Source organism: Pleurodeles waltl, chromosome 10 (assembly GCF_031143425.1).
Source record: "Pleurodeles waltl isolate 20211129_DDA chromosome 10, aPleWal1.hap1.20221129, whole genome shotgun sequence".
NCBI classification, from domain to species: domain Eukaryota; kingdom Metazoa; phylum Chordata; class Amphibia; order Caudata; family Salamandridae; genus Pleurodeles; species Pleurodeles waltl.
The window spans coordinates 1,027,480,266-1,027,492,249 of record NC_090449.1 but is presented as its reverse complement, the minus strand read 5'-3'; the positions used below and the strand labels follow the sequence as shown (position 1 = coordinate 1,027,492,249).

At 50.0% G+C, this 11,984-nt stretch overlaps 1 protein-coding gene across 4 annotated transcripts in view; it reads right to left on the bottom strand.

Annotated features, from left to right (window-relative positions):
- Nucleotides 1-498: 498 nt before the first annotated feature.
- Nucleotides 499-11,984, bottom strand: part of TCAIM (T cell activation inhibitor, mitochondrial) — a 277,740-nt gene continuing 266,254 nt past the window's right edge. For all 4 annotated transcript variants that reach the window (XM_069211978.1, XM_069211980.1, XM_069211981.1 and 1 more), the window contains one exon: nt 499-1,228. In XM_069211978.1, the coding sequence (XP_069068079.1) occupies nt 1,003-1,228 (226 nt within the window). In that variant the 3' untranslated portion in view covers nt 499-1,002. The remainder of the gene's footprint in view (nt 1,229-11,984) is intronic.

The window sequence follows — 11,984 nt, the reverse complement described above, 5'->3', positions numbered from 1 at the left end:
TGCTGCTAAAAGGGCTTTGTTTTAAGCTGAAGAACAAGAAGCAGTAAAACAGCTCTGTAATGGGCCATCAATAACATGTTTTGTCATTTATATCGAAGCTGGAAATATGTATCTAAAGAGAACTCTTCAAAACCCCCACACTCACTTCTAACATTCACACTGTGGATACTTTTACACGTTAGTACTGCCTGCATGACCAGAATAGTATGTTTGACATCATTCATTTGACTGCATTTTTAAAACAATACTAGAACTTAAATGCAATGTTTAAATAAGTCTAGACAAATTTAAACATTACCAATTTAATTGAATAATTATGAAATATTTGAAGGGGGGCCGAGTGCTACTTTTTTCACGGGGGGCGAAATTAAAAAGTTTGAAGATCACTGCCTTAAATGGACTAGCTGTAGGTGCTCTACTGGATTATGGAATTAAATTCTAATATAAATCATTCAGTGCTCTGCTCGATTAAATCATTTTACAATGTCAAGTAAAATATTTTAGTTAGAAACTTTTTAATTGTAGTTGTTAACCGTTTAATGAACAAACAATTACAACACCTGTTTTCCTTTTCACTAATGTTTTAGTGACAACAGCTGGTACACACTGTACCAAAACAGAACTTTCTGTACTTAAATAACTATAATACTGCCCATAAATATATTAGCTATTTTTTTTTATATAAGGGAAAACGTTTGTGTCATCTTTGTAGAACCTTTTCGGATTTTTTGTTGTTGTATATACTGGGTTTTACATATACGTTTTACTCTCCAATACCCAAATGCTTGAAATAATGATTGACCAGAAATGTGCAACACTGTTCAAAACTGCCAAGATGTCAATAGTCAAGGTCCTTAGCAGCATCAACAAGAGCAAGGTTCTTTTCCACTGAGAATAAAACACTGAAATATGGAAATAGACTTGTAAAATCCCCCTATGGAAAGTCATAGTATTACGGAATAAACCTGCCCCAGAGACGTCAGGTTCATCACAGGGCCCTTCTCAGCTCTTCCAATTCCAAGGAATGCAGAGGTCACCATCCTGCAGCACAGAGTAAAAGCGAGACACACAGAGGTGCATGCCCTGCAGGTGAGGCAACGACTCGTTAAGAAGCCTGGTACAACAGTCTATCATCTGTGCATTGGAAATCCCTGTCTCCTTGTGGAGTCTTCGCAGTGAGAATTTCTCAATGCATGAATTGTTCAGCTCTCGCTCCCGCACTTTCAGCCTAAAATACAAAAAGTAACATTATCAGGAATCTGCATAGCTGAACTCAATAAAATCAACGTTTTTTTTAATCTGAAAAAATAAAACTGAGAAGGATCTGCAACAGTCATGCTGTTTGTACCTCAAAGTTTTAACTACATCCCAGCCGTGTTAATTATAATGACTCTGTATTGTTACAAATTTCAGTGGATTACATAATTGGGAATTGTCGCATATTTAAAAAAGGTCTTTGATTATTTACGCATGGAGTGTAAGAGCCAAGACTGACTCTTGTGCAGTTGACAGGAGTAACCATCAAGGCTGTACTTTTCCTATTTGCCATGTTATTGAGCCTCCTGCAGCTCGATTATGACTCCTGTGAGCACACTGAGGAGTGCCATTATGCAGAGCTACACACACAGTATCAATATATGCCACTTTATCCTTTTGTAGATAAGGGGTGAAATAGACCTCTTCGATACCATGTAAGCTTTAGATGGTTTCTTACGGCTCTCTGGCCTTCATGTAAACTCAACAAAATCCTGCGTTTTCCCTCTAAACGCTGCTGGTCAGTCACCCTGGCAGCCGATTTTGGATGGTAGACTCTCATGGGAGGCTGTATCTCTTAGCTACTTGAGACTGAGGCCCATATTTATACTTTTTTTAGCGTCGCATTTGACAATTGCATTTTGTAAGTTTGCGCCGCTTTTGCGTCAAAAAGCGGGGCAAATGCGGCGCTAAAAAAAGTATAAATATGGGCCTGAATGTCTAGCACTCTGCACATGACTTACATGATGGTAACCTAGGAAGCGCAATCCACTCACTTTGTGTTTTGGACTTCACTGCCACATGTAGGGCTTATTAAGATTGAAAGACTGCCACGGCTTCTATATTATGTTACCAATATTCCCATTGTCCTCCCCATTCCTTTTGCAAAGAGAAATGAATGAATGAAACCTTACTTAGTTAATTAAAACCATAAATGGGATGAATTCCACCAACACACAACAACCAACACTCCCTGAAATTCATATTGTAATTGTGCTTCCTTAAATGACCAATGCAATTTTCCAACGGTAGTGGCAGAACATTCTAAAACAATGAATAACTGTACAATAAAGGTTAAAATCTCACAATACATTACAATCAATCCAGTGTACCTTAAGAAAACTGTGTCAGAACCCTGTATAAAATAATTAAGGCTCTGCAGCATCCTATAAAATGAATAAATTTACAAATAAACCATTTGCAATTTAACTTCTCTGTTGAGTAATAGTAGTCTGATTTAGATGCAATGAATGGGGATAAATTTAAGTTCTCCTTTGCAGTTACCTGTTTGACTGTGTGTTGCATACATTTTACAAGGGCTTATGACATTTTCAAGTTTTCCTCATTTAGGGCGTACCTTATGGCCTCCTTTTAAAAAACCGGGCTTTAGCCATTTCATTCTTTCAGGAAGGATATAAGAGCGAATGAACACCATGGGGGTCATTCTGGTCACCGACCACGGGAGCACCGCCAACAGGCTGGCGGTGCTCCGTCGAGCATTCTGACCGCGGCTGCTCGGGAGAATCCTCCATGGCGCGGAGCGCGCTCCGCCGCCATGGGGATTCTGACACCCCCTACCGCCATCTGAGACCCGCCAGGAACAGGATGGCGGTAGGGGGTGCCGCGGGGCCCCCGTAAGAGGGCCCCACAAAGTATTTCAGTGTCTGCAAAGCAGACACTGAAATACGCGACGGGTGCAACTGCACCCGTCGCACCTTCCCACTACGCCGGCTCCACTCAGAGCCGGCGTCCTCGTGGGAAGGTAGATTTGCCCTGGGCTGGCGGGCGGCCGCCCGCCAGCCCAGGGCAAATCTCAAAATACCCTCAGCGGTCTTGCGACCGCGGAGCGGAATTTTGTCGGGGGAAGACTGGTGGGCGGCCTCCGCCGCCCGCCAGTCTCAGAATCACCCCCCAAGTCTGTCAGAGACTCGTTGTTGTAGCCACATAAGCAGAAAGTAGTGTTTGACTGACTATAAATAGACCACCCTTCCTGGAAGTGGGACTAGAAAAAGCCGCAAATGCAAACAAGCATTGGCATAGCCAATAGGTCTCGCCTTTTGGATCATATGTGTTTAGCTATGCAGCACCTTATCCTGGGACAAATACAATTTGACGTAAATGATGTAATAATATATATATATATATATATATATATATATATATATATGTATGGAAAATGTCACTTACCCAGTGTACATCTGTTTGTGGCATGAGACGCTGCAGATTCACATGCTGTGCATTATCCTGCCATCTAGTGTTGGGCTCGGAGTGTTACAAGTTGTTTTTCTTCGAAGAAGTCTTTTTCGAGTCACGAGACCGAGTGACTCCTCCCTTTCGGCTCCATTGCGCATGGGCGTCGACTCCATCTTAGATTGTTTTCCCCGCAGAGGGTGAGGTAGGAGTTGTGAGTATACTAGAGGTGCCCATGCAATGGAGTAGGTATGTATGTACTTTATGTGTATCAAAAGAATATTTATTTACAAATTTACTATTTTCATTCAACTAAGAACGGCTACCGGGGAGGTGGGAGGGCGCATGTGAATCTGCAGCATCTCATTCCACGAACAGATGTACACTGGGTAAGTGACATTTTCCGTTCGGTGGCATGTGTAGCTGCAGATACACATGCTGTGCATAGACTAACAAGCAGTAATCTCCCCAAAAAGCGGTGGTTTAGCTTGTAGGAGTTGAAGTTGTCTGAAATAATGTTCTTAATACAGCCTGTCCTACTGTGGCTTGTTGCGTTGCTAACACATCTACACAGTAATGCTTAGTAAATGTATGAGGCGTAGACCAGGTGGCTGCCTTACAAATTTCTGTCATAGGTATATTCCCAAGAAAAGCCATTGTGGCGCATTTTTTCCTAGTGGAATGTGTTCTTGGTGTAATAGGTAATTCTCTTTTTGCTTTAATATAGCAAGTTTGAATGCATTTAACTATCCACCTGGCGATGCCTTGTTTGGATATAGGATTACCTGCATGAGGTTTTTGGAAGGCTACAAACAATTGTTTTGTTTTACGAAATTGTTTTGTTCTGTCAATGTAATTGTAAGGAAATGGCTCCCTGTTGCAGTTAACCCCCACTTTTTGCCTGATACTGATGCTGACTTGACTGAGAAGTGTGCTGGAGGCCTGCTAACCAGGCCCCAGCACCAGTGTTCTTTCCCTAAAACTGTACCTTTGTTTCCACAATTAACACACCCTGGCATCCAAGTAAGTCCCATGTAACTGGTACCCCTGGTACCAAGGGCCCTGATGCCAGGGAAGGTCTCTAAGGGCTGCAGCATGTCTTATGCCACCCTGGGAACCCCTCACTCAGCACATTCACACTGCTTGCCAGCTTGTGTGTGCTGGTGGGGAGAAAATGACTAAGTCGACATGGCACTCCCCTCAGGGTGCCATGCCAACCTCACACTGCCTATGGCATGGATAAGTCACCCCTCCAGCAGGCATTACAGCCCTAAGGCAGGGTGCATTATACCACAGGTGATGGCATAGGTGCATGTGCACTATGCCCCTACAGTGTCTAAGCAAAACCTTAGCATTGTAAGTGCAGGGTAGCCATAAGAGTATATGGTCTGGGAGTCTGTCGAACACGAACTCCACAGCACCATAATGGCTACACTGAAAACTGGGAAGTTTGGTATCAAACTTCTCAGCACAATAAATGCACACTGATGCCAGTGTACATTTTATTGTGAAATACACCCCAGAGGGCATCTTAGAGATGCCCCCATAAAACATACCCGACTTCCAATGTGGGCTGACTAGTTTTGCTAGCCTGCCTCACACCAGATATGTTGCTGGCCACATGGGGAGAGTGCCTTTGTCACTCTGTGGCTAGTAACAAAGCCTGTACTGGGTGGAGGTGCTTCCCACCTCCCCCTGCAGGAGCTGTAACACCTGGCGGTGAGCCTCAAAGCCTCACCCCCTTTCTTACAGCGCCACAGGGCATTCCAGCTAGTGGAGATGCCCGCCCCCCTCCGGCCACGGCCCCACTTTTGGCGGCAAGGCCAGAGGAGATAATGAGAAAAACAAGGAGGAGTCAATGGCCAGTCAGGACAACCCCTAAGGTGTCCTGAGCTGAGGTGACTCTGACTTTTAGAAATCCTCCATCTTGCAGATGGAGGATTCCCCCAATAGGATTAGGGATGTGCCCCCCTCCCCTCAGGGAGGAGGCACAAAGAGGGTGTAGCCACCCTCAGGGCTAGTAGCCATTGGCTACTAACCCCCCAGACCTAAACACACCCCTAAATTGAGTACTTAGGGGCCCCAGAACAAAGCAACATAGATTCCTGCAACCTGAAGACGAAGAAGGACTGCTGACCTGAAGCCCTGCAGAGAAGACAGAGACATCAACTGCTTTGGCCCCAGCCCTACCGGCCTATCTCCCCACTTCAAGAAAAACTGCAACAGCGACGCGTCCCCCAGGGTCCAGCGCCCTCTGAAGCCTCAGAGGACTACCCTGCATTTAAAAGGACCAAGAACTCCAGAGGACAGCGGCTCTGCTCCAAAGAAGATACAACTTGGCAACAAAGAAACAACTTTTTAAGGACTGCACGTTTCTCCCCGGAAGTGTGAGACTTTCCACTCTGCACCCGATGCCCCCGGCTCGACCTGCAGAGAAACAACACTACAGGGAGGACTCCCCGGCGACTGTGACCCTGTGAGTAGCCAGAGTTGACCCCCCCTGAGTCCCTCCAGCGACGCCTGCAGAGGGAATCCAGAGGCTCCCCCTGACCGCGACTGCCTGCTTCAAAGAACCCGACGCCTGGTAAAGACACTGCACCCGCAGCCCCCAGGACCTGAAGGATCCGACCTCCAGTGCAGAAGCGACCCCCAGGTGGCCCTCTCCCTTGCCCAGGTGGTGGCTACCCCGAGAAGCCCCCCCCTTGCCTGCCTGCTTTGCTGAAGAGACCCCTGGGTCTCCCATTGAAATCTATTACATACCCGACGCCTGTTTTCACTCTGCACCCAGCCGCCCCGTGCCGCTGAGGGTGTACTTTTTGTGCTGACTTGTGTGCCCCCCCCCCGGTGCCTTACAAACCCCCCCTGGTCTGCCCTCCGAAGACATGGGTACTTACCTGCTGGCAGACTGGAACCAGGGCACCCCCTTCTCCATTGGATCCTATGCGTTTTGGGCACCACTTTGACCTCTGCACCTGACCGGCCCTGAGCTGCTGGTGTGGTAACTTTGGGGTTGCCCTGAACCCCCAACGGTGGGCTACTTTGGACCCAACTTTGAACCCTGTAGGTGGTTTACTTACCTGCAAAACTAACAAATACTTACCTACACCAGGAACTGTTGAAATATGCACTGTGTCTAGTTTTATCAAATCATTAATGTAGGAAGTTGGCTCTGTATGTGCTATTTCAAAGTAAGGAATAGCATGCACAGAGTCCAAGGGTTCCCCTTAGAGGTAAAATAGTGGTAAAAATAGATAATACTAATGCTCTATTTTGTGGTAGTGTGGTCGAGCAGTAGGCTTATCCAAGGAGTAGTGTTAAGCATTTGTTGTACATACACATAGACAATAAATGAGGTACACACACTCAGAGACAAATCCAGCCAATAGGTTTTGTTATAGAAAAATATATTTTCTTAGTTTATTTTAAGAACCACAGGTTCAAATTTAACATGTAATATCTTGTTTGAAAGGTATTGCAGGTAAGTACATTAGGAACTTTGAATCATTTCAATTGCATGTATACTTTTCAAGTTATTCACAAATAGCTATTTCAAAAGTGGACACAGTGCAATTTTCACAGTTCCTGGGGGAGGTAAGTTTTTGTTAGTTTTACCAGGTAAGTAAGACACTTACAGGGTTCAGTTCTTGGTCCAAGGTAGCCCACCGTTGGGGGTTCAGAGCAACCCCAAAGTCACCACACCAGCAGCTCAGGGCCGGTCAGGTGCAGAGTTCAAAGTGGTGCCCAAAACGCATAGGCTAGAATGGAGAGAAGGGGGTGCCCCGGTTCCGGTCTGCTTGCAGGTAAGTACCCGCGTCTTTGGAGGGCAGACCAGGGGGGTTTTGTAGGGCACCGGGGGGGACACAAGCCCACACAGAAATTTCACCCTCAGCAGCGCGGGGGCGGCCGGGTGCAGTGTAGAAACAAGCGTCGGGTTTGCAATGTTAGTCTATGAGAGATCAACGGATCTCTTCAGCGCTGCAGGCAGGCAAGGGGGGGCTTCCTCAGGGAAACCTCCACTTGGGCAAGGGAGAGGGACTCCTGGGGGTCACTTCTCCAGTGAAAGTCCGGTCCTTCAGGTCCTGGGGGCTGCGGGTGCAGGGTCTTTTCCAGGCGTCGGGACTTAGGTTTCAGAGAGTCGCGGTCAGGGGAAGCCTCGGGATTCCCTCTGCAGGCGGCGCTGTGGGGGCTCAGGGGGGACAGGTTTTGGTACTCACAGTCGGAGAGTAGTCCGGGGGTCCTCCCTGAGGTGTTGGTTCTCCACCAGCCGAGTCGGGGTCGCCGGGTGCAGTGTTGCAAGTCTCACGCTTCTTGCGGGGAGTTGCAGGGGTCTTTAAAGCTGCTCCTTGAAACAAAGTTGCAGTCTTTTTGGAGCAGGTCCGCTGTCCTCGGGAGTTTCTGGTCGTCGTCGAAGCAGGGCAGTCCTCAGAGGATTCAGAGGTCGCTGGTCCCTTTGGAAGGCGTCGCTGGAGCAGAGTTCTTTGGAAGGCAGGAGACAGGCCGGTGAGTTTCTGGAGCCAAGGCAGTTGTTGTCTTCTGGTCTTCCTCTGCAGGGGTTTTCAGCTGGGCAGTCCTTCTTCTTGTTGTCGCAGGAATCTAATTTTCTAGGGTTCAGGGTAGCCCTTAAATACTAAATTTAAGGGCGTGTTTAGGTCTGGGGGGTTAGTAGCCAATGGCTACTAGCCCTGAGGGTGGGTACACCCTCTTTGTGCCTCCTCCCAAGGGGAGGGGGTCACAATCCTAACCCTATTGGGGGAATCCTCCATCTGCAAGATGGAGGATTTCTAAAAGTTAGAGTCATCTCAGCTCAGGACACCTTAGGGGCTGTCCTGACTGGCCAGTGACTCCTCCTTGTTATTCTCATTATTTTCTCCGACCTTGCCGCCAAAAGTAGGGGCCGGGCTGGAGGGGGCGGGCAACTCCACTAGCTGGAGTGTCCTGCGGTGCTGTGACAAAGGGGTGAGCCTTTGAGGCTCACCGCCAGGTGTTACAGCTCCTGCCTGGGGGAGGTGTTAGCATCTCCACCCAGTGCAGGCTTTGTTACTGGCCTCAGAGTGACAAAGGCACTCTCCCCATGGGGCCAGCAACATGTCTCTAGTGTGGCAGGCTGCTGGAACTAGTCAGCCTACACAGATAGTCGGTTAAGTTTCAGGGGGCACCTCTAAGGTGCCCTCTGGGGTGTATTTTGCAATAAAATGTACACTGGCATCAGTGTGCATTTATTGTGCTGAGAAGTTTGATACCAAACTTCCCAGTTTTCAGTGTAGCCATTATGGTGCTGTGGAGTTCGTGTTTGACAAACTCCCAGACCATATACTCTTATGGCTACCCTGCACTTACAATGTCTAAGGTTTTGTTTAGACACTGTAGGGGTACCATGCTCATGCACTGGTACCCTCACCTATGGTATAGTGCACCCTGCCTTAGGGCTGTAAGGCCTGCTAGAGGGGTGTCTTACCTATACTGCATAGGCAGTGAGAGGCTGGCATGGCACCCTGAGGGGAGTGCCATGTCGACTTACTCGTTTTGTCCTCACTAGCACACACAAGCTGGCAAGCAGTGTGTCTGTGCTGAGTGAGAGGTCTCCAGGGTGGCATAAGACATGCTGCAGCCCTTAGAGACCTTCCTTGGCATCAGGGCCCTTGGTACTAGCAGTACCAGTTACAAGGGACTTATCTGGATGCCAGGGTCTGCCAATTGTGGATACAAAAGTACAGGTTAGGGAAAGAACACTGGTGCTGGGGCCTGGTTAGCAGGCCTCAGCACACTTTCAATTGTAAACATAGCATCAGCAAAGGCAAAAAGTCAGGGGGCAACCATGCCAAGGAGGCATTTCCTTACAATTAACATTTATAAAGCGCGCTACTCACCCGTGCGGGTCTCAAGGCGCTAGGGGAAAGGGGGGGGGGTTACTGCTGCTCGAAAAGCCAGGTTTTTAGGAGTCTCCGGAATGCGGAGTGGTCCTGGGTGGTCCGGAGGCTGGTGGGGAGGGAGTTCCAGGTCTTGGCTGCCAGGAAGGAGAAAGACCTCCCACCCGCCGTGGAGCGGCGGATGCGAGGGACGGCAGTGAGGCCAGAGGAACGGAGGAGGCGGGTGGGGACGTAGAAGCTGAGGCGTCGGTTGAGGTATTCCGGTCCCTTGTTGTGGAGGGCTTTGTGTGCGTGGGTGAGAAGTCGAAAGGTGATCCTTTTGCTGACTGGGAGCCAACGCAGGTGTCTCAGGTGTGCGGAGATGTGGCTGTTGCGGGGTACGTCGAGGATGAGGCGGGCCGAGGCGTTTTGAATGCGTTGCAGGCGAGTTTGGCGGTGGTCCCAGCGTAGAGGGTGTTGCCGTAGTCCAGGCGGCTCGTGACGAGGGCTTGGGTCACGTTTTTTCTAGTGTCGGCGGGGATCCAGCGGAAGATCTTGCGGAGCATGCGGAGGGTGAGGAAGCAGGCGGAGGACACAGCGTTGACTTGCTTGGTCATGGTGAGAAGGGGGTCCAAGATGAAGCCGAGGTTGCGGGCGTGGTCTGTGGGGGTCGGTGCCGAGGGCCGTGGGCCACCAGGAGTCGTCCCAGGCAGACGGGGTGTTGCCGAGGACGAGGACTTCCATTTTGTCAGAGTTCAGCTTTAGGCGGCTGAGCCTCATCCAATCTGCGACGTCCTTCATCCCCTCTTGTAGGTTGGTCTTGGCGCTGGCGGGGTCCTTGGTGAGGGAGAGTATAAGTTGGGTGTCGTCGGCGTAGGAGGTGATGATGATGTCGTGCTTGCGTACGATGTTGGCGAGGGGGCTCATGTAGACATTGAAGAGTGTCGGGCTGAGCGATGAGCCTTGAGGTACGCCGCAGATGATCTCGGTGGGGTCTGAGCGAAACGGTGGGAGGTAAACTCTTTGGGAACGGTTTGAGAGGAAGGAGGCGATCCAGTCCAGGGCCTGGCCTTGGATCCCAGTGGAGCGGAGGCGGGTGATTAGGGTGCGGTGACAGACGGTGTCGAAGGCAGCCGAGAGGTCGAGGAGGATGAGGGCGACTGTTTCACCGTTGTCCATCAGGGTTCTGATGTCGTCTGTGACTGAGATGAGGGCGGTTTCCGTGCTGTGGTTGGTTCGGAATCCGGTTTGTGAAGGGTCGAGCAGGTTGTTGTTTTCCAGGAAGGTGGTCAGCTGTTTGTTGACGGTCTTCTCTATTACCTTGGCTGGGAAAGGCAGGAGAGAGATGGGGCGGAAGTTTTTCAGGTCGCTCAGGTCAGCCGTAGGTTTCTTTAGGAGGGCGTTGACTTTGGCGTGTTTCCAGCATTCGGGGAAGGTAGCAGAAGAAAAAGAAGAGTTGATGACGGCCTGGAGGTGCGGGGCGATGATGTTGTCGGCTTTATTAAAGATGAAGTGAGGGCAGGGGTCCGAAGGGGCGCCGGAGTGGATAGAGTTCATGATGGATTTGGTTTCTTCAGTGTTGATGTGGGTCCAGTTGTTGAGGGTGAAGGCCGGGGGTGCGGGTTCGGTGATGTTTGGTTGGGTCTGGTGTCCGAAGCTGTCGTGGAGGTCGCTGATCTTGCGATGGAAGAAGGTGGCGAGGGATTCGCACAAATCCTGTGAGGGCGTGACGGCGTTGGCGTTGGGGTTGGAGAACTCCTTGACGATGCTGAAAAGCTCTCTGCTGTTGTGGCTGTTTTTGTCCAGTCTGTCGGTGAAAAAGTTCCTTTTGGCAGCGCGGATCAGGTGGTGGTGTTCGCGGGTAGCGTTCTTGAGGGGGGTCATGTTGTCAGCGGTGTGGTCCTTGCGCCAGGCCTTCTCGAGGGTGCGACAAGTTTTCTTTGATTCTTTGAGGGTGTCAGAGAACCAGAGAGGTTTTTTGGTGTTGGTCTGTCGATGCGTGCGTTTCAGGGGAGCAAGGTAGTCTGCGCAGTTGGAGATCCAGTTTGTGAGGCTGAGGGCTGCGTCGTTGGGGTCGGTGGTGAGGGTGGGTTGGTTGGCGGCGAGTGCGGAGAAGAGTTGCTCTTCGGGGATCTTGTTCCACTGTCTACGAGGGATGGGTTGAGTGCGGAGGTGGCGGGTCTCACGTCGGAATGTGAAGTGGACACAGCTGTGGTCGGTCCAGTGTAGAGCGGAGGTGTGGCTGAAGAAGATGTGTTTGCCGGCGGAGAAGATAGGGTCGAGCGTGTGTCCGGTGATGTGGGTGGCGGTGTTCACCAGTTGCTTGAGGCCGAGGTTGTCGAGCAGGGCGGTGGTGTTGGGGTCGTTGTTCTGTTCCAGATGGAAGTTGAGGTCGCCTAGGAGGATGTAGTCCGGCGAGGCGAGGGCGTGCGGGGAGATGAAGTCGGCGATGGCGTCGCTGAAAGGGGCGCGCGGTCCGGGGGGACGGTAGACGAGGGATCCTCTGAGGGTGGTCCTGGGGTCGGTGCGAATTTGAAAATGCAGATGTTCAGCGGCGAGAGGGGTGTCTTCGGTGGAAGTGGTGACGCTGATGGAGTCTTTGAAGATGATGGCGATACCTCCTCCTACTTGGTTGGTGCGGTCTTTTCTGGAGATCTTGTAGCCTTCGGGTTGGCAGTGGCGATGTCTGTAGCT